The following is a 25,907-nucleotide window of genomic DNA, read 5'->3' as shown; positions in this document are numbered from 1 at the left end:
TGCAGTTTTAATCAAGATGGAGGTTCAACCTAACATTTTGAATAGGCTTCTGATGGAAATCATATATTCTAAGTTTAACCTTTTTACCAAAGGTTGTCATAGCAGTTCACACTTTCAGAGTTTCAGGGATCTTGATTCAATATAATAAGAATTACCACATTAAAGTAACATATTTTGTAATATATTTTATTGCATAACCTACTTTGATATATGTTAAATTTTAACAATAAACTTTTTTTAAATCATCCAAATTACTGGACTTGTTCATGTAACAATTTATCACCCAGATTCACAATGTGTAGCGATTGTAGGTTATACCAGGAATGAAAATGCCAAAAGTGTTTAGCAAACTTGATGGATTATAGTCATTATACATCAAAACATGCATGAAACTACACGCATTTTTGTATTAAAGATCATGTTTATGCCCTTAATGATATGGACCCATGAAAAAGTTCTTCTTTGAAATACAAGAATGATGATTACATTGTCAAAGCTCAAAGCAAGCAGTCTATTTCTAGCAATTCATAATATATACAAAAATATTGTGTTCATATAACAGTGTAACATGTTTTAACTCCAAATGTCCATGTGATGTCAGCATGTTCAGTCAATCGGTTCAGCCATCAAAGGTGCAGTGTATTCTGACCAGCGAATACCAAATGAAAACTTTGGTGCAATCCTTTTATTGACATTGACCTAAAAGAAACAAGGAATTATAACACAGCTTGATTGGCATACGCTTCCTTATATGAATGAGCAAGATTCAAATGTGTAATTGCAGATACCAGTTGCAAAAAAATTCGTGCCTGGAATGGATCAGAAACTAACACAAGTATTACCTTTTCAGGTGAATGTGCTCCTGGACCTGGTTTTTGGGTGTTATCTCCAGGCATTGTGTTGCGGCCAGTCATGGAATATGCTGGAAGTTTCATTTTCACAGTGTTTGGATTAGAAACACGGTAAGTCCCAGGTCCTGGTGTCTGTGGAATTTGGTGAAAAAGATAGTTAAATGATGATAAATTAAGTGGTGACTGCGATGGTGTGGTAATGGTAGTTGCAGTTACAATGTTTTATCAGACAATGATAATAAAATTATTGATGGTGATGCAAGCGAAAAATCTAACGCATATGTAACCTTTTGCAGGTCCTCGTGAAATCCTCCTATTTTGCTTCTTCCAACCATGCTATAAGATGGTGCTGATTTCTTTCCAACAGCCTTCGGACCAAGTATTCCAGGTAGGTTGTATGTATTGGGGCCAGGTGTCATATCTTTCTTGCCAACTTTTGTTCTCGAACCAAACGAGTACTGCGGTGGATATTTGTGGTATGGGTAATTTTTCTTCTCCGGAGAATATGTTCCTGTGACATTTAAGATCCATTAGCAACCATTAGTAATGGCTCAGATTACACAAATGTTTACATTGAAAAACTTCTCATAAAGAGTTACGCATTCATTGCATTGTTTTCCATTATTTCGCGGCGCAGATTGCCTATAGAAACAGCTTTACTTAAAGAATTCTTTCAAGCTACGGGTGATTCCAAAGATGCTGAAAAACATTATCTGGTAGATATAGCGCAAAAAACAATATATTCTACTTGGGTGCAACCGCTCCAAGGGCAAAGCTCACGCGATGAAATCGTGCCTTGGGCCAGCCCTTGCGTCTTGCGATGACAATTTTTTTGTCCTCGTGACTCAGCGCATAGAAGACGTTCTGGACTTGGGATTTAGCGGATTTAAACTGTCATTTATAAACGGGAAGGATTAAGTTTAATCGGCTTTTGATTACACAACACGGGCTTACAGCTGTTTGCTAATAAATTTCATATTTCAATACGCATCTTCATAACTTTAATTGAGAAGATATCCCGCAGCAGGGAATTTTGATAAAAAGAACCTGGTTTAAGAACTTTTCGGACGATTCGTTTACATAAACCTCATTTGATCAAACGTCCATGACAACTAAAATTGGTTGACAATTACGCTTTAGGCAAAGTCAACAGAAATCTGGACACCTTGACAACCGAGTTAGCGCCAGAAGTAAACAAATCTTTGAGAAAATATCCCTTTTCGAAGTCAATAAACTAGCTATTACATGACAGCAGTAAACTTTTAAGCCCGATGACTTATTAAAAAAGTTCCCCCGAAGTTTGCAGAATATCTTTCCTGCCAAATTTCGCGCAAAATTCGCAGAATTTCGCGCGTTCAGCGAGAACGTGCCAACTGCCAAAGCAATTGTAACAAAGCTTATGATAATTGCAAAAAAGGTTATCTCGCAAAAATCCGACAAGAAGCCGTCTTATTTAACTACGAGTTTACAGGTATTGCATTCTATATGTTGACAGTTTTCTTTAAGTGTAAATATTTCATTACCTGGAGCAGGGGTTTGGAAGCTTCCTACGGTTCGTGTTCGACTGGCCAGCGAGTATCTTGGCGTTCCCTCTATGCCCGTTCTAGTGATATTCGAGGGCACCAAATACGCTGGACCAGGGCTGGCCGGTCCTTGGTCCAATTTGGACGACTTCAAACCAAAACTGTACCCAGGAGCCTTATTCTTTGTCGGATCATGGGACACGTAACCCGTACTACCAGGCAAGGCATATCTAGCCGGTCCTGGTCCGCGAAACATTGCCCCGATTTGGGGACGTTTTGCCGTTTCTGAAGTCATTTTCTCACACTTCTGAAGACCTCGTTTAGCGTCGCAGAACTGTCTTGAAAACTCGTAAATTTAATGAATGTAGACACAAGATTTCGCCTAGTTTGTTGCAAAAGACATGCTGTAGTGTCCTCACTGAAGAAAGTAATTATGAAAGATGATCTACCGCATTAGAGTGGGCTAATTAAACCGCGCATTAATTGGTTGAATATTAATGGCGTAAATAAGATAAAAAATCTGAACTTTTATATAAATATTTTGAAATGAGCAATGTTTAAAATAGTTTTTTCTAAAATCTTAATGTTGTTTTTAAAAGTTGGGCATTAAAGCTAAAGTAGACAAAAGATTGGATGCTATAGTTGTTAACTGTTTTAATAAAGAGAGACACATATTTTTTATTTACACAATGTCAAAATCCATTGCTAGTTCATACAATTTGCATTTTAAAAGTGGAAGCATACAGACAATTTAAATACATGACAGACATAATTGTTATATAAGATCATGTGCTAAATAATGCTTGGTCTACACATTCAGGTTTTCTAGGATCAAAAATAGAATCAGGGCTAAACTAGTGCAATAATTTGGGGGTGTATATCCACATATTCTTTTCTGTCTGACAAACTTCTTTTAAAAATGCATAACCCCAATTGTTGAAGGGATCTTGAGTAGGAAATTTTTACAATAAAAAAATGGGTGAGAAATTTCAGGGAAGTATAATATTGATTAACAATATCAGTTATCACTTAAATTATAGCATGCCTAATTTTGAAAGAATATAAACACGTTTGTTGAAATTTTTGTTCCACTGTATTTACACAATGCTTAATGCTTTCGTCCAGAATTATTTCTTTGGCTTTTCTGTAAAATATTCAGAAACTTTCCTCTCGTCATCTCCCTTGCTGTAAATGAAAATTATTGCTTATAGGTTCATTGTAATAACTGGTAAATAATTTAGCAAAAGTGCATGATATACCTTCCTCTAAACCAAGCTGGTATGCCAAATTCTGAAGACCTCTGACCTTTTCCATCAACTGAGCTGAGGTTAAACTACCAAACTCATTTTAGAAAGAAAACAAAATGTAGCCAATGGACACTTCCTGTATTTGTTCTCGGGCAATGAAAACCAGCCCACTATTTGCACTCAAGCAAATTCGGAAAGTGTCTATCATGTGACATATTTATCGGATAATGTGCATAATATTGAGTATGCGCTATACAAACCCTGTAATAAATCCATATCATCATCTCCCAAGCCAGTGGATAATTTTGTTTGTCCAGTAGAACCAGGTGAAGGCTAGCGTTTCAAGACAGCATAAGTTGAGATTGATACATTTTAGTTATAACTTGATGCAATTTGGTTGACTTTAAAATTGAACATTAATAAAATTGTGTAAAACTCACACTTGATCGTAATTCTGCAAAGTCTGACACACCAGGCACTGAAAGTTGATTTGGAAATACATTATTTGACAATGAAATATTTTGTACTGATAATTTATGAGCTAGTAATTATTGGTCAAGGAAGCATCTGAACATATGACTATGTGTAAGTGTTTCAAAACCATTGATGAAACTTACTTTGATCTGGCCATAAGATCTGGGGAGGAGCGGTCAAGCCTTTCAAAGCTCAGTAAACCTTGTAATGTCGGGTCTGAATCTATATTAAAAAAACACATTAAAATGATTATCAATATATTATGTATAACGAATTTAAAAGTAAACAACACAAACCCAAGCTTGGTGAAGTTAACTTTCTTTCCATGATTTCCCATGCAATACTCGAGTTATAATATAAGTGAAATAACGATGAAAACTGAAATTAAACTTGCGTTTTGAAAAACAATTCACTCCTTGTAAGCCGCCATTTTGGATTATGATTCAAAGCCACTGATCTCAAATGAATCTTGACGGAACTGAACTGCTATTTAAAATATATTCATCGCCAACTGAAGAAGAGGCGCTTATAAATTATAATTATAATCTAATCGATATCTCTTTATCCGCCCTCACTATCAGTTGTTCCTGGTCCAATACAAACGAAGCTTAGTTCAAACGTCTTCCCTTTTAGCTTTTATGTTTTATCCATAATATACCCTTCTACACTCTTTTCTAGAAAGATTTGGAACTCGCGTCCAGTCTTCCCAATATCAAGCCGAAGCTCCCCTGGCTCGGACGCAACGAATACCTGCACAGACGCTACTATGCTGCAGTGCCGGCCTAACTACAGCTATGCCACACAATTAACACGCGTTCCACTTCAGAATACGTATCGCAGATTGTTACAAATGCTGGACCATTAATTTCGATTTCCAGAGAATGACGCTTGCATCAAAATAGGACACACAGGAAACTCTAACTTCAAGAAAGGTAAATATCGCTTGGCTCTATATGTGCATTGCTCGTGTTTTTATTATATATTAAGCCAAATACACTCGGGAAATCAATATAAAAACTCTGTGCAAATATTGCATCAATAATGTTCTGTTTTAAAATATATTCGCCTCAGGAAATTTCTGCGTTTCGAGTGTAAAAAAATAGTTTGTTGTATCGATATGCAATAAGTTGTAAGACTTTGGCAGCACAACTAACTCGAATGCATTTGAGCAGGTTATAAATACTCCGCTATTCAGTTACCTGTCGGTTGGGCTTCATGAATACTGGTCGGCGATTTTGTTTGCCGGTAAAGTTTTGAAATCAAAAACACGGGGATAGAAACATTTGTCGCAAATCAAACTTGTAGAATATACACGACTAACCTGTTTTTTATACGGTCTTCTTTTTTACCAATCTTTTCTTGAAGATGTGGAAAAACTAGCCAACACTGATTCCGCGGATGAAAATATATATATTTTGGTACCAAATCTGTTTACTAAACATATTTTGTCTGCCTGTTTCCAGCTTTAACCGCTATTTCGGTCGGTTAGATAAACATCATTCCAATGTTTTTGCCTCGGTTATAAGTGGACGAAAGTGACACTGCAATCATTTCAATGCACGTGTATCCCCGACAGTTTCTTGAGTATTTGGAAATCACCAATGCATTTATTTGCTAGAACTCCGAAAAGACGGTCGGTGCGGAGTGATAGTTACCACAGCTTTTTTTTGCCCTTCCCTGTCGCTTATCGGGGCCTCCCCAATAGTAGAATACCCCCTCTCAATAATGCAGTAGTTGTTTTGAAATTGAAACTGTTTCAGAGCGAGGTGCCACTCCATGTTTGAGATATGCTGACGTAAACTACTGTAAATTCTGTACAACTCTGTATACGTTTTTATCCAATCAGGCGGAGGCAATCGTTGAAGCGACCATGGCTGATGGCGGGGAGGTTTCATTATCCGCAAATCAAAAAGAAACGAAAGAAAACGTGAACGTTAACGACGAAGAGGATATGAGAGCTTTCCGTGGCAAACATTATTTCCGGCTCGTCGCTTCCACGGCGGGATTTGTTGTCCTCGCTTGGATCTTTGGCCGGTTCGGTTGTGGCATGGTGTGGCTGATTCCGTTTCTAGTTTTCGTCTTCAGCTGGTGGAATCGTACGTCTTCTGAAATTCTGGAGACAACCTCGAGGTTGGCTGCCTTGCAAGCACATCGGGAGAGGGCGTTTAAGAATGCCGAGACCGCTGAATGGCTGAATTTTATCCTGAATAGATGGTAATGACTTTGAGGAGTTTTCAGCTAGGGAAGGTAGTTGGTGCAGTGGTTTAAGCAGGTTACCCTAGCTTGCATCGACTTGGTTATTTTATCTCCACCATGTGAGGAGAGAACTATACTTTTCTTCATCGTTGTAAATTCACAAGGGTCAAAACTAACCCAAAAGAAGTAGCCTTGCGGTAATTTTACCCCCAAGACTACTCTTTTCACTGGTAGTCTTGCCCCAGCGTAAAAAAGTGACGTTACTTGGTTGAACCTTGAATTGGCTCTTACGAAAACTGTCTTGAACTCGTAATGTTGTTTAAGGTTAACGAAATTTTACTCGTATGAAAACATCGTATGAAAACATCGTATGAAAACATCGTACTGCTGTCTTTTAGGTGTGTCTTCAGCGATAGTTCTATCCTGTCGTTGATCAAGACAAGTTTGGATCCAACGTTGGAGTATTACAAACCCACGTTTATAGGTGAGCTTTTTCTGGCTAGTTTTCTGACACTTCCGCGTTCATCTTTGGACATAATCGTCTGAGTTTACCGGATAGTATCGCAATGAGAATTCAGCTCATGCAACCAGTCCTGTTACAAAAGAGGGAAGATATATTATCAATTCCTTTATTCTCTTATTCCAGAATCTATCGAAGTTGAAGATTTTACCCTTGGAAATCGTACGCCATTTTTCAAATACATCGAATGCTTTGATTCCTTCGACGACAACAGAAAAATCAAAGCATCGGAACTAGCGATGAGGTTCCCGCCAAGTGATTTAGCTAGGACGCCCAAGTACAAAGCTGTTATGGACGTCGATATCGGCCTCTCCTCACCTGATTCCAAATTTGTCATACGAATTAAACTTGCCAAAGCCGGGTAAGCTTGTGTACGTTTTATAGTGTATTGTGTGAACCTTGTAGTTTTACTCAGTTCTCGATATCTAAAAGTATCGTTTTATAGGATGCTGGATCTAAGCACAGACATAGCTGTTGAAGATTTTCATATCCACGGAAAGATGCAATTCGTGTTCTCGTTCAACCGAAACATTCCTTTCCCACATCTTGCTGCGATTTCTCTCTGTTTTCTTGAAGAGTAAGCATTTATCAGAGTTGAGTTATATTCATTTTGGGTTGTATTTCGACTGTGTTTTCTTCCCACGCATTTTAGACCCGAAGTTGAGTTCAATATTCGAATGTTGAAAGCCGTTCAGCTCATGGAGTTCCCGTTGCTGAAAAACTGGGTTGCGAATCTTGTTAACGATTGTTTAAAGTTGTGTAAGTGATCTGACGCAATCGACCCGTAGCGGTTTATTTTTATTTTCGTTGCAGTTATCATTGTGTATTTTCTTCACAGCTCTGGTTGATCCGGGAAGGTTAACAATTCCTTTGTGTGATGATCCTGAGGTCCTAGGACATGGAGCACAATATGGTATGTATTGCAAAGCTGTAAGTACTAGACTATTCAGGTTAGTATTAGTGACAACAGTCAGCATTCAGTCAGACTAGCAACGCTGCAATGATCAACTGACATTGAGGAAGGTTGAAAGAGAAACACTGAATAAAACACTGCAAAGCAGTAAATTCTAGACGAGTCGGGCTGGTTTTAACAGCTACAGAGTTTCACCAAAATTCCATCTGTCAGATTAGTCAGGCTAGTATGAGTAGCAACAGTTGCCACTCCGTTGGACTAGAGAAAATTCATAACGTTTTGGATATATCATTGCAAAGCTATCAATCTTCCTTTTAGCTTGTGGCATTTTAACCCTGACCATTGAAGGCGGTTATGATGGAAGACTTACAGGTAAGTGTGGATGAATACACATGCATGACGCTTGCCTCGAATACATGTAAGCTAGTAATACGCAGAAAAATAAAGAAGAAGCAAAACAAGGTTTGTTTTCACGGAAACGTTTTTCTGGTTTTAGACGATGTTCATTGGTGCGCTCTGACACTTGGAGAGCAAAAACGACAGATGAAGGAAATCAACCACGGCGACGAATGGTCGGATAAAATCTCCATTCTTGTCTACAGTTTAGTTTATGATAAGGTGAGAGAAGATTCTTCTTGATACAATTAGATTGGTACAATTGTGCTTTGAACTTTTAATCTATGTCCATTCTTAGGTTGTCCACACTTGGACCTCTAAATCCTTGTTATCTAATGATAGGAAACTATGTTTGCAGTTTGAAAAAGATGCTGGAAAACAGAAAGATATTTTCACATTACAATGCATAAAATTTATTTCAGATCATTATAAAGATGAAAGCAAAAAGAAAGTTGGGAAATAAATACACTGTTTTGGAATATCAACTTCCTCTTGCAAGACTTGGCCTTGATTTGGTTGGCAACCAGTAAGTTTATCTTTCTGGAAACAACTAAGCGAGACAATTCAATTGCTTCACATGCACTAGATAGCCCTATCAGTTCTTCCAGAAGATCAGTAAGAATCAATGTTTATCTGCATATCTTTGAATTTTCTTTTTAGACCTCTAGCATGAATAAAACGAGGAAACTCAAACTATCTGTGTTGACCAGCATTAGGTCTAAACTTCTTTGCTTTTCTAGTGAACAAGTATTTGAGAAAAGTCGTCAGAGAGGGTCGAAACTAAAAGCCATATTTGAGTACAGTCCACTTCCTGTCTTAAATATCACCAACGATACCACGGAAGAGGAATTTCAAAAGAATTATCTGGACAAAATGAGCGGTGAAGAGACGAATGGACAAGGTATGAACGACGACACGTTCTTCATGCGTTTATTATTTTATCCTCTGCTAATTCACTGAGGCTCGTGAAAAATATTTTGCAGTTGCTGGCGTGATGTGTGTCTGTATTCACAGCGCGCAGAATTTGTTACCAATGGACAAGAATGGCTTGAGTGATCCGTACTGCATTGTATATGAGAATAAGACAGAGGTAAACACTCCAGTTCCCTTCAATGTATATACGCTCAGTCATTGTATATGAGAATAAGACAGAGGTAAACACTCCAGTTCCCTTCAATGTATATACGCTCAGTCATTGTATATGAGAATAAGACAGAGGTAAACACTCCAGTGCCATTCAATGTATATACGCTCAGTCCTGTTATGGTAGCAAAATGCTTAGTGCCTTTATTTTTAATCAAAATTTTCGAGGTTTGGAGGGAATGAACATGATGCTTCTCTAGTGATAGCTGTTTTAAGTCTGATAGAAAGAGCTTTAAGTACAGACAAAGTTAAACTTGCGTTCCTTCTGTACTTGGTCTTTGAATGATGACTCTCACTGGAAACGGTTTAAATTGTCGAGCTACATACTAGCTGAATAGAGAAATCAACCAATCCTTTTGTTAGAGGTGCAAAAATTCATGCAAAAATTCATTCAAGTTAAAACTTTTTTAGATCAAAGCCACGTCTTGTGTTGAGAACACGCTTGACCCAGTGTGGGATAACGTAGTCGAATTCTGCACAGCGGACTACACGAAAACTGTCGTCTCATTGGTCCTTCACGATAAAGACGTCACAGCACTGGAGACTTTGAGGATAAAGGATGATCCCGATGACTTTATGGGATCGTGTAACTTTTATCTAACCAAGGTAAAATCTGAGAATTGCGAATGAGAAATGGTTTAGAACTAGAAAAGCTCTCCGGTATACATAAATAAGGTTTTAATTGAGATCTTGATTTGTGTTCGGCCTATTTTATCGGCAGTTGGATTGAAAGATCTTTCCCGTATTTTCCACAGGAGGAACCGTATTTCTTCAAAAGAAGAATGGATGTTTTGTTTCGCGTTAACGCCGGAACGAGTGGTCTGAAAAAGGCTGGAACAATTTGTGTTTCCTCCATGTTCAGACCAGTTGCTGCCGTAGCTCAAACAGGTAAAGCAATAGACGAATATCTCCCCGAGCTTTTGTCTCATTCCTGCTGTGAGATTAGGAAAATCTGTCATTTATACAGTTGTACCAAACTCTTGCATCAAAGCTCTGTGCTTACGGAATTATTTTTCTTAATTTTTGTTTAGAGAAATTACGCCCAATGGGAGGGTTGCCGGATGGCGAGCCATTAGACAAAGTAAGTTGATTAGATCGCTGTATGAATAATTTATACTAATAGAGCTATAGTTCTATAGTCGTGCTTTGCGTCTGTTTAGCAAAGTTACTAAAGCTAAGTACACGAATTTAGGACCGTACTGGAGTTCGTCCGGTTCAAGTGTTCACCGGAAAAATTGATATTCGACCATCCCAGATTCGTCCGGTCTCGTGGGAGTGTAGTCTAATTATTGTATCTATTAAATTCTTAGAAATTCCTGAAGAAGAAGACGGACCCGCAAGCGTTGGAGGCCATTCAAATTGCAGGTAAATTGATATCTATTTTCTTTTCCTTGATCACTTCATAGACTTCATATGAAATATTTTTTATGGGCTTTTGCCGAGGTATGCATGCTTCTTTGGTGCCAAATTAGTTATACGCCTCTTTCCTTCTAGAAAAGGGTGGCATTGAAATTCAAATCATCCAAGGTCGCAATCTTGTCGTTATGGACGTAACAGGTTTGTTTCGATAAACTCTGACGTGAAAATCTATAGAAGTTGTTCCTTGTTGTCTCAATAGCTGTGCTAGGAAGTAGAAACTGAACTAAGCTTCATCTGTCCCTTAACTTTTTCTCTATTCCAGGTAAAAGCGATCCCTTTGTCACGATAAAATTCGGTTCTGGCAAAGGAAAGGAGAGATTCAAAAGCCAAATCAAATATAACACATTGACCCCTGTCTGGAATGAAACATGCAGACTTCCCTTGCCAAACCAAGACGATAAAATGACCATTGTAAGTTTATATCTGCTCAGTCTGGGGCAAACCTTGTATTTCTTTCCGGATCAATAGAGAGCATGGATTAAATCGAGTTAAATAGGTCTAGGCTTTCTATCCATTCAAGAGAAGGGATAATACTTCAGAATAAACTAGAGCAGATTGTATACCTTATCTGGTGTTGTTCACTACTCCTATATCCCCCTATAACTATTACAGTTGTCTTAACGCCCGCCTTTGCAAAAGTCAATTCACTATAATCTATTTACTTTACCACTTCCTTTTACTTCAGGATGTCTGGGACAAAGATCCGTTGAGTCAAGAAAAAATGGGTCATGTGACATTTACTCGAGCAGAGCTCAAAGCATTTGAGAAAGTGAGTTTTTACTTTCGATTTCGTTTTTACTTACAGGCAGGTACTTCTAAGCACTGTCACCTAAATCTACAGGCAGCTACTTCTAAACACTGCTCAATTTTACATCGAGTGTAGAACCAAGGCTTACAACTGTCTTTTACAACTGTTTTTCTAAGATTTATACCCTTTCTGTTAGAATCCGGGGGTAAAAGAATGGTACAAGTTGAAGAAAGTGAAAACAGGAGAGATCCAACTGGCCTTTACATACGTCCCACCGCAGGTAGTTTTTATTGCATTGTTATACTAAGATTAATTGAAAGTCTCTTTACTTTCTGGGAGTGAAATCTTTTTTACCACTAGCTGTCCAGTTTAACTTCGGTCCGAGTTTCGATGGCCGCAAATCGATACGTAATAGTACGATTAACATGAAGCAGTGGCGTCTTGCTGTCTCGTTCCCAGTTTCCAATTTCTCCATTTATGTACAACAGAGCATGAAGCAGATGTTTTTTAGATATCTGCAGTCAATACTTGTGAACTTTGCATGTTTGTTTCAACATCTTGACGCGCCATAATTGCATGGCAAAAGCGATGGCGTAGAAACAACGTCAAGTTTACTTTCAAATTCGTGCCCTTAGGCTTAGCGCTTATCATCTTGCTAATAGAGGACCGTCTTTTTCGCTCAATTTAAACCAGCACAGCCGGGACCTTATGCTTATATAGTTTTCTGCCAGTGGCTGGCGCGTTTCAATTAAACACATCGGAGTTTTTATATCAAGCATTTTGACAAATCTGTTTCTCATTTTACGAACAAAAATGCACACCGGCTATAAAAGAAGGTTCACGAAGACCACCTCTTCAGAAGGGATACTCAGTCAGAAACAATCGTAGCGAAAACCTCAGAATCAGTCAACAAACTGGAACCGATCTTAGCAAACTGAACTACTCAGTCTCTCCCAAAACACTCAACCAACAGTTCTAAATCTCAAAGTGATTCTAGTGAACCTATATGGTCAAATTGACCCTCGCTAAAACTCCATTCCGAAAGGTAGAAGCTGAACGCAACAAATTTCGTCCGACCGGCAGAGAGCTTGTGTTTGTTGCCACACGCATGCATGTTCTTTGCATACTAATATAAGCTTTACGTCAATAATTACGCAGCCTGATGCAAGTCAGTGAATATAAAATTGGCGGGGGTCGGCCATCTTTGAAGTTTGATGGCAATTTAGGGCAGTCACGGTGACAGTAATTGGTTATTCCTTGACATAGGCTCTGTATCTCCTCCCAATATCTCCACTGCTGCATCGATTTGATTGCAAATGAGTAAAATTCTTCCTTTCAGTCCCAACAAGGCGATGCTGTAAGTGTTGACACCAGTATCGAACGATCTTCGACAGGTAGGTTTATCTACATTAAATGAACAATTGTTCATAGTTCATGCCCTCGCCGCCTAGCGCGAGGGCTATTTTTAATGTGTGGCCCTAATTCTCCCATAGTTTATTGTTTCGCGATGTTCCTACCCTTTGTTCAAGGGAATAGGATAGCAAGGAATGTATTTTGTGCGAGGGATAAAAATTATCGCGGCGATGTAAATTATCCGACTTTATTTAGTTATAAAATATAACGGTTTGTTTGTCTTGAGAGTTGAAGATTCTTGACAAGACTTTCGCCGGACAACGGTCGATATCGCTTCGGATTGCCCGCAAATTCGTGCAATTTTTTATGTGATACACCCGGAGTTTGCACGTTCGGCTGTTTCCGAATACGTTCGTTTTCACATCTCGTGCATGCGAACACCACAAAAGGAGATCTTTTAAAGATTCGCTTTTCCGTTTGGCATTATAGTGATGGCGGCACCTAAATCTAGTGGATTTAACCCGTATTATGCGGCCGGTTAGTTTGTGTCAAATTTTATAGCTAAATCATACCAATGAGGTTTTGAATGTTTCTAGCGGAGCCGTCGCTTTTGAAACTGCGAAGTGTATCTTGTGTTTTTAATGTACTGTGCGGAACAGATGCTATAAAATGCAATATCTTTGTCAAGATTCTACTTATGAGTACATGAAAACGTTGCCGTACAACTTCGATACACTACAGGCAACTTTTCCGCATTGCCTCAATGTAGTTGACACAATTGTGGGGGCAATGGACGCGTTTCCTTAACGACCATGCTTGTACACAACGCGAGCAAGTGAACAAGATTTCGTGCATGCACATCAAAGGAAAACACACAAAATTCAAAATTCGCCCAGCCGCGTGCTATTTCGAGTCTCGTATTCTAGTTAACATATTGCGATGAAGAAAACTGAATAGCTGGCTTTAACGTTGGAAGTATTCATCCAATTATGGCATATGCAATATTGCAACAAGCTGCCCTGACGGACCTTTTGAAAGATTTGAGAGATTTGCGAGATAGCTGGCTTTTTTCTATATATTTTCGTTCTGAAGACAAATAAATTTGTAGGTAACAACTGACATGAATAACATGCATGCTCTCGCCATGGTGCTTAAAGAAAAATTTCAACGGTCTATCTATATCAAAATTGTCTCCTATATTATCTAACCTGCCGTTATATGAATAGGCTTAATTTTTTACGCTGTTAAACAGTTATGCAAATCAGCGGCAGGGAAGTGTTACCGTTGATCCGTTAGCTACGTGAATCTGTATAAAAAATGCTGAAAGTCGAAATCTTTCAGAGAATGAGCGTCATTTTCCTATGCACTCGGAAAAGCGAATTCCGTTGTTTTCTGCGCTGCCGGTCAGAATTATATGACTTTGCGTTCTATATTGGTCAAGTAATACTACTTTTTAACACATCGACGATTGATACACTCAATTGAACATCTTCGTTTATGGCCGTCGGTTCACTAAATTATCTTCTCCAAAATGCTCCAGGAAACAAGAATATTGTAAAGTAAGAATGATGATTGCATGCCATTGGTAAAACTACGGGCTAAACCTTTGGCTTTTTCATGACATTCAGGCAGCCAAACATTTTCGTTCATATACAATCATAACCTCTATGTATAATTATTATTTTTGTCAGTTTCACAGATGCATATATTTGTCGCAAGATGCCAAGATATACGTATAAAATGTCAGACTGAACAATTAATATCGCGATTCAATGAAATGAATCTCTTTCAGCCCGTATTTATAAAGTCTGCATGCCCGCATAAAACAAATTTTAGCAGCTGTCAAAGCCGAAAGTGAGTTTTATTAATTATGATTTATGTCTTTCGCTGTGATATTTTTTCACAATTTGTATTTTTTACAGTTTATGCGATTTCACATTGTTCTTACTTATTATCTAACGAAAATTAGAAGAATATATTTTTGCTATATAACGAAATTCTAATAGCTGTAGTTGTGGTTGTTTTGTTGAGAACAAACAAAATCAAAATGCTGGGTATACGAGTTACGTTTTCCTTATTTAAACCATCCTGTAGTGTCTCATGATGTTATAAATTGCCCATGGCCACGAAGCGCATTGAATTGCTCTAATGTACGACTATAAACTAAGTCATACATGCACACAGACATCTTAAAATTGAAATTTGCTCAACTAAATCAGTAAATGATCACGTTATAGATTTTTTTTTTTGAAGTTTGAATTTTGTCGATGGTCAATCGTTCCGTCATTATTCCACGGAAATCGCGAGTTGAGAAACACAGTTTGAATTTTGCTTTGCATGACTTCGAAATTTATGAATTCAATATTGCACTCAGTTATTTTAGCAAGCCGTTGTTAGCAAGCTGCAAACAGCTGTCATATTTTGTATGTAGATACGTATATATATTCATAATTTTGGCTACCTTTAGCTCAACAGCATAATTTCAGTAAAATTGTCTACGTAGTCAAAAAAGTAGTCAACTCATTACTGACATTAGTGCGTTCGGTTATTTTTATATTTTTTTAATCTGCAAACTGTTTTGAGATCACAGAGCTTGTATGCTATTATTTTGAACAAAATCCTTTTTATTTTGAAAGAGTATGACTGAACTCCTTAGTATAATCGCATTTCAATTTTTCTTAATCCATGCAAGTATACAAAACAACAAGAGCATGCAAAATTATGCATGATACATTCACTCCGTAACACCTGAAAATAACAGAAAGGGACTAGAACTTAGCTAGGCCATAGTTCTTGCTGTCTTTGTATTAGAGTTCAATTTTCAGAAATCACCGATTAATCGCCGACATGCAGTCCCTAATGTATTTATTGTTTGTGACCGGTAACAAAGGAAAATTTATTCAAAATAAGGAAGTGCCTCATTAATTCGTCTGTGATCATCGAGGCTCGGTGGCATGCGAGTTTTAAGCCTGATTCTTACCAGCCAATGACAGTCGGTGATTCGATGATCACTGAAAAAAAAAGCCAATTGTTATTTTTAGTAATTTTTTTCCGTCACCGATCAACATTGCCGACTGTCGGTGACGTATTAGAACCAGGCTTTAGCGATGACTGTCCAAGTTGAATCCTGTGAAAATTCACTTTACTGATCAGATGTTGATGCTTTAAAATTGGTACCTGCATGTCCTGCTATTGTAGCAAAAAATACGTGACCCGAATGAGTTGTATGAATGTGCAAGTGACGTTAGTTGTAAACATTCTTTTGCATCGCAAGTTGTTTGTCGTTTAGTTTGCACATGAGTTCGGAGATTGAATTACGTATCTTCGACATCATGAATCTTGAAACATATATCGATTCAATTTCTTTTGATTACTTCTGTCTAGTGGACAGCGCCGTGATCGAAAAGCCAGTAAATATGAACGACAATAACAATGGGGAACTGGGTAAGTGTTTGTTAAGTTCGAGCGCCTTGTTTTTAGAGAGTGTGCTAATACAAAGACACTGAAGTCCTTACCATAAGAATAGGGTGTTAGACTCGTTAGAATGAAGCACTTGGTTTAAAGAGAAGGGATTTCTTGGAAGAGTTATACGGGCCTCATACCAGGAAGAAGAATTATGCTTTTGAGTATTGACTTTCAGTGGGGGGGGGGGGGAGTGTAGGCTTTTTGAGAGGTTTATTGGAACAAAACTCATGAACTTATTATTGAGGGCCGCATACGATACAGCCCTACAGTGCATTGACAGAACGGGCGAAACAGTACAACAGTAACTTCGAATAATGTTAACATTTTCATTATTCAAAGTTTCATAAAGTGACGACATAAAGTCGTCATCACCAGAAATGATTGCGTCAAAAGTGCGCTTGCATTTCATTTACAATCAAAAGAAACCTGGTAGTTCTCTCCATGTACGCACTGTAGTGCCATGATTAAGTTCCGGTTTTTGTCCACAATTGCTAAGTGCTTTTTTGCAGTATAGTTATAACCCGTGCTTAACCTTATCTATTTGATGCAACATTTTCTCAGTTGCGAAAGAGCTAAGTTAGGTTTTTTTTGCCACAGCTTTCGGTGTTGGGATTTACGACGTTTTTCTGTAATAGAATCGCAAAAGCGTAGGTTCGATTCCTGCCGGAGGACCGATAGTTGACTCATTTTCCCATCAGCTGTTCCTGGCTTGAATTTGAAGTGTGTATAATTCTACTCGAAATTAAGACCCTTAGAACCTCTAGAATTTACCTGCATCGAGTGAAGTGCCAAAAATCATAATTGTTAAGATGTTCGCAAGTTTTAATGTGTGCAGAAATCTCTGATTCGTTGTCTGTAGTTAAGGAAAAGCCCATTATCTGCGGGCTTTCGGTACAACAACTATATATTTATATTTATATATATATATATATATATATATATATATATATATATATATATATCCGTCATATCGTTATTTTTCCCGCTTTGTGCGATGCGATCACAACGTGACTTTGTAGTCCTGGTAACTAGTTATTTACGTCATACTGTCATACGCTATTAGATGTAAGTGCCTAGTCCATCTCTTATCATCTTACTATAAGTGCCGGAACAAGGAATATGTCTATCTTTTATGAATATTGGCCTTATATCTATAACCTAGCTATAGCTTCAAAGACTCCTAACTTATAGAACATTGCTACTGTCGGGCCTGATATTTCATCTGGTTGATAGCAAGTTGTAGGTAATTGACACCTATTCGTGAAAACTACTCGCATTTCGAAGGTCACCCGGAAACAATTTCATATCATTCTGCATTTTAAATTTTTATATTCAAATATGGACATAAACAAGAGCCTTTCGCTTTGAACGCGTTCAACACAGACTTTCGTGAGAATATCATTCGATTTTAAACACAAAAACAACTTTCCATATTAGTTTTGGTTGCCATGTTAATATGAAAATTTCGTAGATCTGAATCTGATGGCATTGTTTAACAGTTTCACAAATTGCATGCATTATGCACGCACGTATAACTGTCATTCTCTCGAAGCAACTAGAAATGAACAGATAGTATACAAATTTTATTTTATTTATCCACCTCTGCAATCCTTATATACAAATGTTGATGCACCGTACCGAAAATGTTGTTTTTCATTTGTGAACCGTAAAGATGCAAGTGCCAAAATTGCGCGCAGCCAATTGTGTCAGCTGATTATGTTTAAAAGATAGCATATATTGATGCAGCTCATGGAAATGACTCGTACGCCCGACAACGAACGAACCGAATGTTTTTTTAAGATTATATCCATCAATAATTAACGCATGCAGACGGCTTTACGCCTTACGGTGTCGAAAGTGTCTTTATTAATATTTATTTCTTTTGGTTTTAATATCGCATGCACCGTTAGCCAAACCACAGCAATTTCAATATCAAAAAACGAGTGGAAATGAATTAGCAACCTTTGGTTGCAAATAAATTCGCTTAATCTGGAGGGTTTTTTACCACTTAGCGCGAGGTCTAGTCGCAAGCTCGTCGAGGCTGAGCTTGTGAACATGCAACAAGGTTTCATACAGGGTAACACGGACGGAGAAAAGATTTTTGGGTGAGAATTTGATGCTCCACTTCCCAAAATTATGCAGGCGGGTGAAAGCAATCTCATAAAGAATGGACATAAGTGGGCTGTGTGCAAACAACTCGAGTCGAGACAGCTCGAAAATAATACAGCACTTTTGAATCGAAGGAGTTATAACGAGCACAAGAGGTCTGATAAGTTTATAAACTTGCTGGACGGCGATAAGGAAGATCCCTCGTCCCCTAGCGACCGGACAAGTTCAAAACAGAATATTCAATTATTCGATGTGGTTTGGCGTAACGGCGAAACATTGTTGCATACTAATGAGCGAGGCTGTGGATGTCTTCCTTCCAAGGAGTTCTTTCAGAAGAGCGGGATCTGTCTTAATGCTTCTCTACCCCGAGACAACATGTCTGTCGATGTAGCCAGTCAAAGCGAGTTCGCTTCGCAGACATTGAAGCCTTTTTCGACCCAAAATCTGGCCTGGATTCCGTTCGATGATGCGAACAACTCCGCGAAGTACAAGCTCAAAGAAGAATCCCCTGGTTGCCTGCCAAGCAAGAAAGGCAAGTCGAAGAAACTTCAACGAAAGGGGAACAACAAAAGTCAACAGGAATTGAACGAGGAATCGTCAGTGGGAAGCCACAACAACAACAAAACGCTTTCAAATAACAACCGTGAGGGAAACGATGGGAAAGTATACGACGTTTCCAAAGTACAAAGGAAATCGTCTTTCATTAGTTCTGTTATAAAGTTTGCGACGTTTGGACGAAAGAAGAAGCGGACGTCTGAAGAGACGCAAGAGACTAGCGATGACTCGAACTGGGCAACGGAATCCTCTGAGGAGAAACGAGACGAAGATGAGGAGTTTATATTCGGTGGTGTTCGCGTGTTTTTCGACGAGAACGGTGAATTTTGCGAAGTTGATGATGCTTACGATAGCCGGAGCGTGTCAACGTATTCTTCCGACAACGAGTCGGAATGCGACGTACCGGCGCGACGCGACAGGACTAAGTTTGAAAGCTCGGATAGTTTGAACTTAGGTTACTCTGGTTCGTTCGTCTCTTAAGATACGGACTACACGATGACGATGATAGTTTAACGCGTGTTTTCTCACAACAAAAAAGGGAACAAGTCGACATAATTAGTGTACATGATGACTTTTAACTAACGGAAATCTGTTTCTATGGTTCGTTTCAACAGCGAGTAAAAGCTATACTTAAAGCGGTAAACCAAATGTGTTAAAACACTCAAACATGTTAAAACACAATGTGCGTATTGCCTTATCCGAAATTGCAGTCAAATCTTGTTTTACATACAGACACTCGTGCGCACAGAAAACTATCAATATTATGAATGGAACGTGTTGTGTATATAGAAGATCTTCAGAAGAAAATTACTTGTATATAATGTGGAGAGTTGCATGTTGCCTATAGCAGGAATGACTAATCGTGAAGTATTGTCAACTCATTTCAAAATGATATATTTTAAAATCTGTATGAAATATATATTGCATATAATAGATGCATGTGAAGTTAAGAGTTTTATTCAGGAGAGATTGTCTTGAATCGAGGGTCGTGGATGATTCGTGATCCACCGTTCATGTCTGAGCTTCCAAAGACAAGTATATAGCGTGATTTTGTTGTTTGGAGCTGTGACACCTATATTACCCATGTTGGCTATAAGACGTAAACACGAGTAGGCAGATAATGATTATATTGGACTGTGTACGTTGACTTAGGGTATTATAAGTGACGAACTATCAACGCACTTCAAAATGTTCAAGAGAAATGTGCTAATATATCTAATTTCACACAATGTCGTACAATAGTAGCAATTTCACTTCAAAAGATGATCTCAGAGCTTGGGTCGTCTGTTGATGTAGTTGGATGATAAATACTAAGTGACATACACCCCCTGCCCAGCTTCGCGTCAGAGCAGAATCAGCAGATAAGCCTCTTATCGTCTTAGCTGTGTGCTCATCACTGCATTGTGGGAACTCTCACGGAGCGACAAATCTTGTTACTAGGTAATTTTCCAACATTCCTTTATAAGGAGAAAAAATTGTGTATTCAGCTAGTTGATTAGGGACCATGCATTTCACATGCTTATCATCAAATTTTAAACCAGGCGTGGTTTTTTACCCCATCGATCATTATCGAACACCGGTTCTGCTTTGAGCTAAAGCATTTCCACGCCACGACGCAGGGTGAATGCTTCCCTAAAAAAACCACATCCCACGTAAAATATCAGTTCGTTGATCCCCTGCACAACTGCATGTGAGTTCAACTCTGCTAAAAGAGCACGCTGCTGCTATACTTTGGACCCTGCCGTTTTAGATCAGTTCCCTTCTGTAGTATAATTTCAACCAACACACAGGGCAGGTTTGAAACCGATTAAGCAATCTAGTCTTGATATGGTTTGTTTACAATTCGTCAATCTTCACATAATCTCCGTTCATCTACTGTGTGTTTTTCAACTGCACTCATTTGGCAGACAAATTGAGCATATAAGGTGACGTGATAACACTATGTTTATTTTACCGAAATTACAATTTTTGATTGGCCTCGCACAACCCTATTCAAATAAAATATCAATTCACATTATCTTTAAATAGTTATTGCGTGATCCTGCGGTAATAAACCACGAATTATCGCAATTTGCCTGAACTTAATAAGAGAAATATGATTGTATTTGTTGTGCCTGGCGAGTCAAACCGCGGTTCTTACGCTGTTAATTATTAACCAAAGCCAATATATTTTTTTACTTATTGCTAGTTATCCAAAAGCGAGTGTGATGTTTATATATTTATATATTGCACTTACTGGGTATATGTAGTACTTTAACTGTACTAGCTAGGAAACGGACCTTCTTTGTACTATTGATCTATCAATGCAGTGTATATATTGGTTTAGTTTCCTTTTGTGGTAACAGTGGATGAATATAATATATGATCCTAACTGATCTGTGGGAATAACAGTTTAGAACAAATAGAGCTAGGCTTAAAACACTAGTATAATACTGTAAATAATAAAGTTTAGTTTAGATTTTCCCAATTTGGTTATAAACTGGCTGAATCTCTAGACGGAACAGTATAAATGAAGTGAATGAGAGAATATCTTGAGTGTAAGTAAAGTTAGCGTAGTTTAGGTTTCCTCCTGTAATAACACTGGAACAGTAAGAAGTGATCTTTACTGTATCCCAGGATTCTTAGGGTCTAGAAAGAACAGTTTAGAACTGATGGGGATACAAAGCTATAAAGAGTAGTACCTAGATTATTCATACAGTACCACAATGCTCCTTTTGTATAGTTGTTTATATAATAATGCTTCTGGAAATGAAAAATAGATTTGTTAATGTTTATATCGAACACCCTTTGCCACGTTTCGTCATATTGTCAGATTTCAAACATGGCTCGTAACTTTCTGATTGATTTTACCTTTTCAGGAAATCATTCCAACAATCAAATATTTCACGATGTTTCTGGAGAAGTGGGAGACGTGAAAGATTTACCAGACAATAAGGGTATATTATTAGGACATCGGATTTGACCAAAATTTAAATTTCGAATTTTCCACTCAAATACATATCACTTTTTCCTGTTTTAGACCAGCCACAAGTCTACTTTAAAGCTCGGTTTGATAGGTAGGTGTAAGATTTTGAATAAGCTAAGTCTAAATTGACCTAAGAAGAGGTTTTATATACAAATGAAGGCAGTTGACTCTTTCCCAGGAATTCTCATGCAATTAATGTGAGAAATTGTTTTATGACTGACTATATTAAAAACCAAAACAGGTTTAAGCAGACGGTGTTATTGAAAGCCATCAGTCAGACTCAGTCCTAGGGTACAAGACTCGTACAACACGAACAATAGTTTAAAACTGTTCAATTCAGCCATCTGAATGTCAATGAAAGATTAGTTTGTAATAGGAGTACCGTTGTCAGAAATTCTCCACTGAGTTCAAGGCTCTTCATCAAAGATTGCTAATAGTATAATAGGCAATTTTGGGTGCTAAATGTTATCATTGTATGTTGGAGAATCAACCAATTACCTGCTCATTAATTCGTTCCATTTTGTTTTCAGCCACAGAGGCGGAAAAAAGAGTCGCGCAAGTTTTTCTCAAAATAATGTACTTTTCAAAACTTCGTTTTTCCCGTATGCGAATAGACATCATTTGGGCGTACCTTTTCAGGTGAGCTTTTGAATTTCACCCTCATTCGCAGCCGTTCTTCCCTCGTTCTTATTTGCATCTGTTGAACTGTTTCTAGCATAAAGGTACGATTAATTCCAACCAGTATTTAATACTGGAAGTGAAAGGAAAAGGAAAAACACACGAAACGGTAGATTATGTTGCTGTTTCCTTGGGCGAATTGTTTGCAGGTAAAAATACACAAATACATGCAGTCGTGTATTGCTAAACTTGATTCTAATAGCTTCATAGCTCTATCACTGACTTGCGTTAATGTAGCAAGATATACAGCTAACTAAAGTTCTAACTTGAATTATATTAAATTGAACGTCTTGTGCAAATCATTGTAGAAGTATATGCCAATATTTTGTTCACTTCTGCTTATAGGTAACAAGTACAGCAGTCGCTGGTTGCATATGGATAATGGTAAGGTTTTGAAACGGCTTTAGAACGGAAAAAACTGTTTTATTGGCATTTACTTGTCAACAAAAAAACTCTTGTCGGAATTTACATAAGATACTTTACAACCCACTTAAGGCTTCGGAAACGATTCAGAAAATAGATTAGTTGTGAAATCCAGCATTAACAATATTTTATACGTATACTTCAGGCGCGAGCATTCACGTGACAATGACGTGCAAAGAAATAACAACACTTCCTGGGAGCCCTGGGAGAACTGGTCGCTCAAGACTCAGCTTCAGAAGGAAAAATGCCGAGACATAACAATCAATGCTAAAAACTAACTTTTTATCAAACAATAAATCTGTCAAGATAAAAAATACTTTTGTTAAAACATAGATACGCTTGTATAAAAATAATTGTTAAAATACTAAATAATCCACTAGATATTAAACCAGTAAAATCTTGCGTAAATATGTATAAATTCCTAAACTGTAGAGTAATGAAGGGAGTAGGGATACCCCGCACCCAGGGAGGAGGGATGGGCATATTTGGTAATGCTAAAGTTGTCAAAGTTGACCACAATGCTTTTTGAGCCGTGCATATTGTCGAAATTGTCCACTTTGGGACAATCTCCATGTTTGGGACCGTTCAAACTTAATGTAACATGAAGTATTGAATCTGTCAAAACGTTGATGCGTCCTTTCCCTTTTTATGGACGACGGCACGACGCTGCAACTTTCATCTGTGCTTTCACTTTGGAAGAAAGTCTATTGCAAAGCTTAATGTGTTAAAAACTCTGTTCTAAAATGGAAGTAACAAGATTAAACTTCAAAGAAGTCTTGCCTATTATTTCTGGTGCTATAGAAAACTCATCTTTTATTGCAATCGATGCTGAGTTTTCAGGTCTGACTGTAAGGAGACGTGAGAATGCCTTGGATACGTGTAAAGAACGCTATCAAAAACTTATCAACGGCGTAAGAGACTTCACCATTATGCAGTTTGGCATTTGCACTTTCAGTTGGGATGATGAACAGCAGCAATATCTGGCAAAGCCTTTCAATTTTTATATTTTTCCCAAACCGTACAACAGGCAGATGCCAGATACGAGATTCCTCTGCCAGAGTTCAAGTCTAGATTTCCTGGCAGGACAAGGATTTGATTTTAACAAATGGATCTATCATGGGATTCCATTTCTCCTGCCTTCCGATGAGGAAAAGCTTAGGCGAACGGTCGGAAACTACCAGAAACCAACTCCAACCAATGGTACGCCATCAACACCAAATACAGAGGAACCCATCCCAGTTCCACCCGTCTTTGAAAAAACAATTGAACTGATCATGAAGAAAGTTGAGAAGTTTGTTGAAGATCCTGAGCAACAATCTTTAAGCCTGCCACCATCCAGTCCATTTGTTCGTAAGCTTGTTTATAGCTCAGTTAAAACTACGCACAAAACTGGACTTCATCTTGAATCAAAAACCAACGAAGATAACGATAAGTACATTGTCATTAAGAAATGTTCTGAAGAGGAGAAAAAAGAGTTGGAAAATGAGAAGCTTAACCAGGAACAGGTTGGAGTAGAACAAGCAGTCGGTTTTTCTAAAGTCATTCGCCTTCTTGCACAGTCTGGCAAAGTTCTCCTGGGTCATAACATGTTGCTGGATTTGCTTCATACAGTAAAGCTATTTGTTTCACCGTTGCCAAATGATATTGATGGATTCAAAGCTCTTGCTAAAGGCTTGTTTCCCCGACTCATTGATACCAAAGTCATGGCAAGCACATCACCGTTACAAGAACATTTCTCCTTGTCTCATCTTGAAGAGGTCTACAAGAAATGCGCAGAAGCTCCATTTGTGAAACCAAATGTACTGTTCCCTGAGGGCTTCGAGGATTACTTGGACACCTCCAAGTCCCATGAAGCTGGCTATGATGCATACATGACTGGGGTGGCCTTCATCGCAATGGCTTCATATTTAGAAAAGATACAAGATGGTAGCTCACCTTGTGGAGAGATGGATATTGAAATTATCAAACCTTTCCTAAACAAGATCTTTCTATTTCCTAGAATGGAAGACATTCCTTATCTTAACTTGGGAGGTGAGGACCCAGTGCCTAGTCGGGATCATGTTTTTCACCTAGAACACCCAGAGAGTTGGCAATTCTCAGACATTCAGAAACTTTTCAAGGATTTTGGGTACATCTACATAACAAAGATTGACGAGACGGCCTCGTTTGTAAGTGTTTCGAAGCGTGAACGAGCACCAAATGTTATGCCAAGATTGGACAAGGCTGGTGTACCATACAGAATCATGAAGTATAGCAGGTTCTATGGTATTGATGATACTACCACTACCAGTGTTGGCAATGATGCAAATAGTGGTAAGGATGGTATTGATGGGCACCATTTGACCCCACAGCAATTTCCCAAAAAGCGGAGTTTGGAAACTCCTACCAAAACTCCTGAAGAACTTGGTTCATCAAAGCAATCAAAGGACAATGTTTCATCGTCAGATGTGGAGGAAGGAGAACTTCCAGATTCACCTGAACCTGCAAAAAAGAAATTAAAAGGCGAACACACGTTCTTTGAAGAACCAGATGACTGGTAGTTTGACAATGTGACTTTTGTTGGCAAATGTATTTGTGGTTAAAATATAAGTGGAATCCTGTAATGAATTTGAATAATTTAATGAGAATTCATCTTCATTGGGTTATAAACTGTAATTAGAATTTTAAAAGTGCCTACTTTGGTAGTAAACATTGGTAGTAAAATCTGCCTTTTAGATACAACTAGTATTAGTTTATTAAAGTATGTTTATGTGCTTCTATCTTTTGGGTTATTTCAGGAACATATTCATGATGTTGGTTAAAATACAACTGCATTCAGCAAGATCTATATATTTAGCCTAACAATTAGAAGCATTTAACATGCATTAAATATGTTATACTTTGTGTAAAGTTTTTCAATATTGATGTTTTTTTGTGGTTGTGTGATGTG

General features: G+C 38.0%; 4 protein-coding genes across 6 annotated transcripts; 2 read left to right on the top strand and 2 right to left on the bottom strand.

Moving 5' to 3' along the window:
• Positions 1 to 187: 187 nt before the first annotated feature.
• LOC114517810 (outer dense fiber protein 3-like) lies at positions 188 to 2,845 on the bottom strand. The gene is made up of 4 exons (XM_028537636.1): positions 2,375 to 2,845; positions 1,139 to 1,362; positions 843 to 983; positions 188 to 699 (listed from the first exon to the last, which is right to left on the bottom strand). The coding sequence occupies exons 1-4, from the start codon at positions 2,667 to 2,669 to the stop codon at positions 607 to 609; spliced, it is 753 nt and encodes a 250-aa protein (XP_028393437.1). The 5' UTR covers positions 2,670 to 2,845; the 3' UTR covers positions 188 to 606.
• On the top strand, positions 1,150 to 23,375 carry LOC114517807. 3 transcript variants are annotated; one of them, XM_028537629.1, is made up of 29 exons: positions 1,150 to 1,239; positions 4,774 to 5,027; positions 5,942 to 6,309; positions 6,690 to 6,775; positions 6,938 to 7,172; positions 7,257 to 7,388; positions 7,464 to 7,570; positions 7,650 to 7,724; positions 8,043 to 8,096; positions 8,221 to 8,342; positions 8,543 to 8,646; positions 8,861 to 9,021; positions 9,104 to 9,210; positions 9,675 to 9,869; positions 10,019 to 10,151; positions 10,295 to 10,344; positions 10,574 to 10,628; positions 10,758 to 10,820; positions 10,945 to 11,093; positions 11,368 to 11,451; positions 11,627 to 11,710; positions 12,770 to 12,824; positions 16,168 to 16,227; positions 21,771 to 21,848; positions 21,932 to 21,968; positions 22,408 to 22,516; positions 22,593 to 22,704; positions 22,901 to 22,939; positions 23,124 to 23,375. In XM_028537629.1, the coding sequence occupies exons 3-29, from the start codon at positions 5,966 to 5,968 to the stop codon at positions 23,234 to 23,236; spliced, it is 2,943 nt and encodes a 980-aa protein (XP_028393430.1). In that variant the 5' UTR covers positions 1,150 to 1,239; positions 4,774 to 5,027; positions 5,942 to 5,965; the 3' UTR covers positions 23,237 to 23,375. The 3 variants fall into 3 exon arrangements, with proteins under 3 accessions (XP_028393430.1, XP_028393432.1, XP_028393431.1); XM_028537631.1 differs by having other exon boundaries at positions 1,151 to 1,239; positions 4,778 to 5,027; XM_028537630.1 differs by lacking the exon at positions 1,150 to 1,239 and adding an exon at positions 1,376 to 2,322.
• LOC114517647 (protein lin-52 homolog) lies at positions 3,075 to 4,422 on the bottom strand. The gene is given in 7 exon segments (XM_028537432.1): positions 3,075 to 3,559; positions 3,634 to 3,717; positions 3,882 to 3,954; positions 4,062 to 4,099; positions 4,239 to 4,254; positions 4,256 to 4,317; positions 4,392 to 4,422. Coding segments are annotated over 7 exon segments (381 nt in total). The 3' UTR covers positions 3,075 to 3,482.
• A 249-nt stretch (positions 23,376 to 23,624) lies between the features above and the next one.
• Positions 23,625 to 25,861, top strand: LOC114517821 (poly(A)-specific ribonuclease PARN-like). Its single transcript, XM_028537645.1, has one exon. The coding sequence runs from the start codon at positions 23,722 to 23,724 to the stop codon at positions 25,516 to 25,518; it is 1,797 nt and encodes a 598-aa protein (XP_028393446.1). The 5' UTR covers positions 23,625 to 23,721; the 3' UTR covers positions 25,519 to 25,861.
• The last annotated feature ends 46 nt before the right edge of the window (positions 25,862 to 25,907 follow it).

Source organism: Dendronephthya gigantea, unplaced genomic scaffold, assembly GCF_004324835.1.
Source record: "Dendronephthya gigantea isolate DGI-Jeju-01 unplaced genomic scaffold, DenGig_1.0 000009F, whole genome shotgun sequence".
Classification (NCBI taxonomy): Eukaryota; Metazoa; Cnidaria; class Anthozoa; order Malacalcyonacea; family Nephtheidae; genus Dendronephthya; species Dendronephthya gigantea.
Note: the sequence above shows the minus strand (reverse complement) of the source record. Positions and strands in the feature narration are given on the sequence as shown.

Coding starts and splice junctions, on each gene's coding strand:
- LOC114517810 (XM_028537636.1), bottom strand. CDS start 2,669: ATGACTTCAGAAACGGCAAAACGTCCCCAAATCGGGGCAATGTTTCGC. Junction 984..1,138: donor TTCACGAGGACCTGCAAAAG/GTTACATATGCG, acceptor CAAATTCCACAG/ACACCAGGACCTGGGACTTA. Junction 700..842: donor GAGCACATTCACCTGAAAAG/GTAATACTTGTG, acceptor TGTTTCTTTTAG/GTCAATGTCAATAAAAGGAT.
- LOC114517807 (XM_028537629.1), top strand. CDS start 5,966: ATGGCTGATGGCGGGGAGGTTTCATTATCCGCAAATCAAAAAGAAACG. Junction 7,389..7,463: donor TCTCTCTGTTTTCTTGAAGA/GTAAGCATTTAT, acceptor CACGCATTTTAG/ACCCGAAGTTGAGTTCAATA. Junction 7,571..7,649: donor TAACGATTGTTTAAAGTTGT/GTAAGTGATCTG, acceptor TTTTCTTCACAG/CTCTGGTTGATCCGGGAAGG.
- LOC114517821 (XM_028537645.1), top strand. CDS start 23,722: ATGGAAGTAACAAGATTAAACTTCAAAGAAGTCTTGCCTATTATTTCT.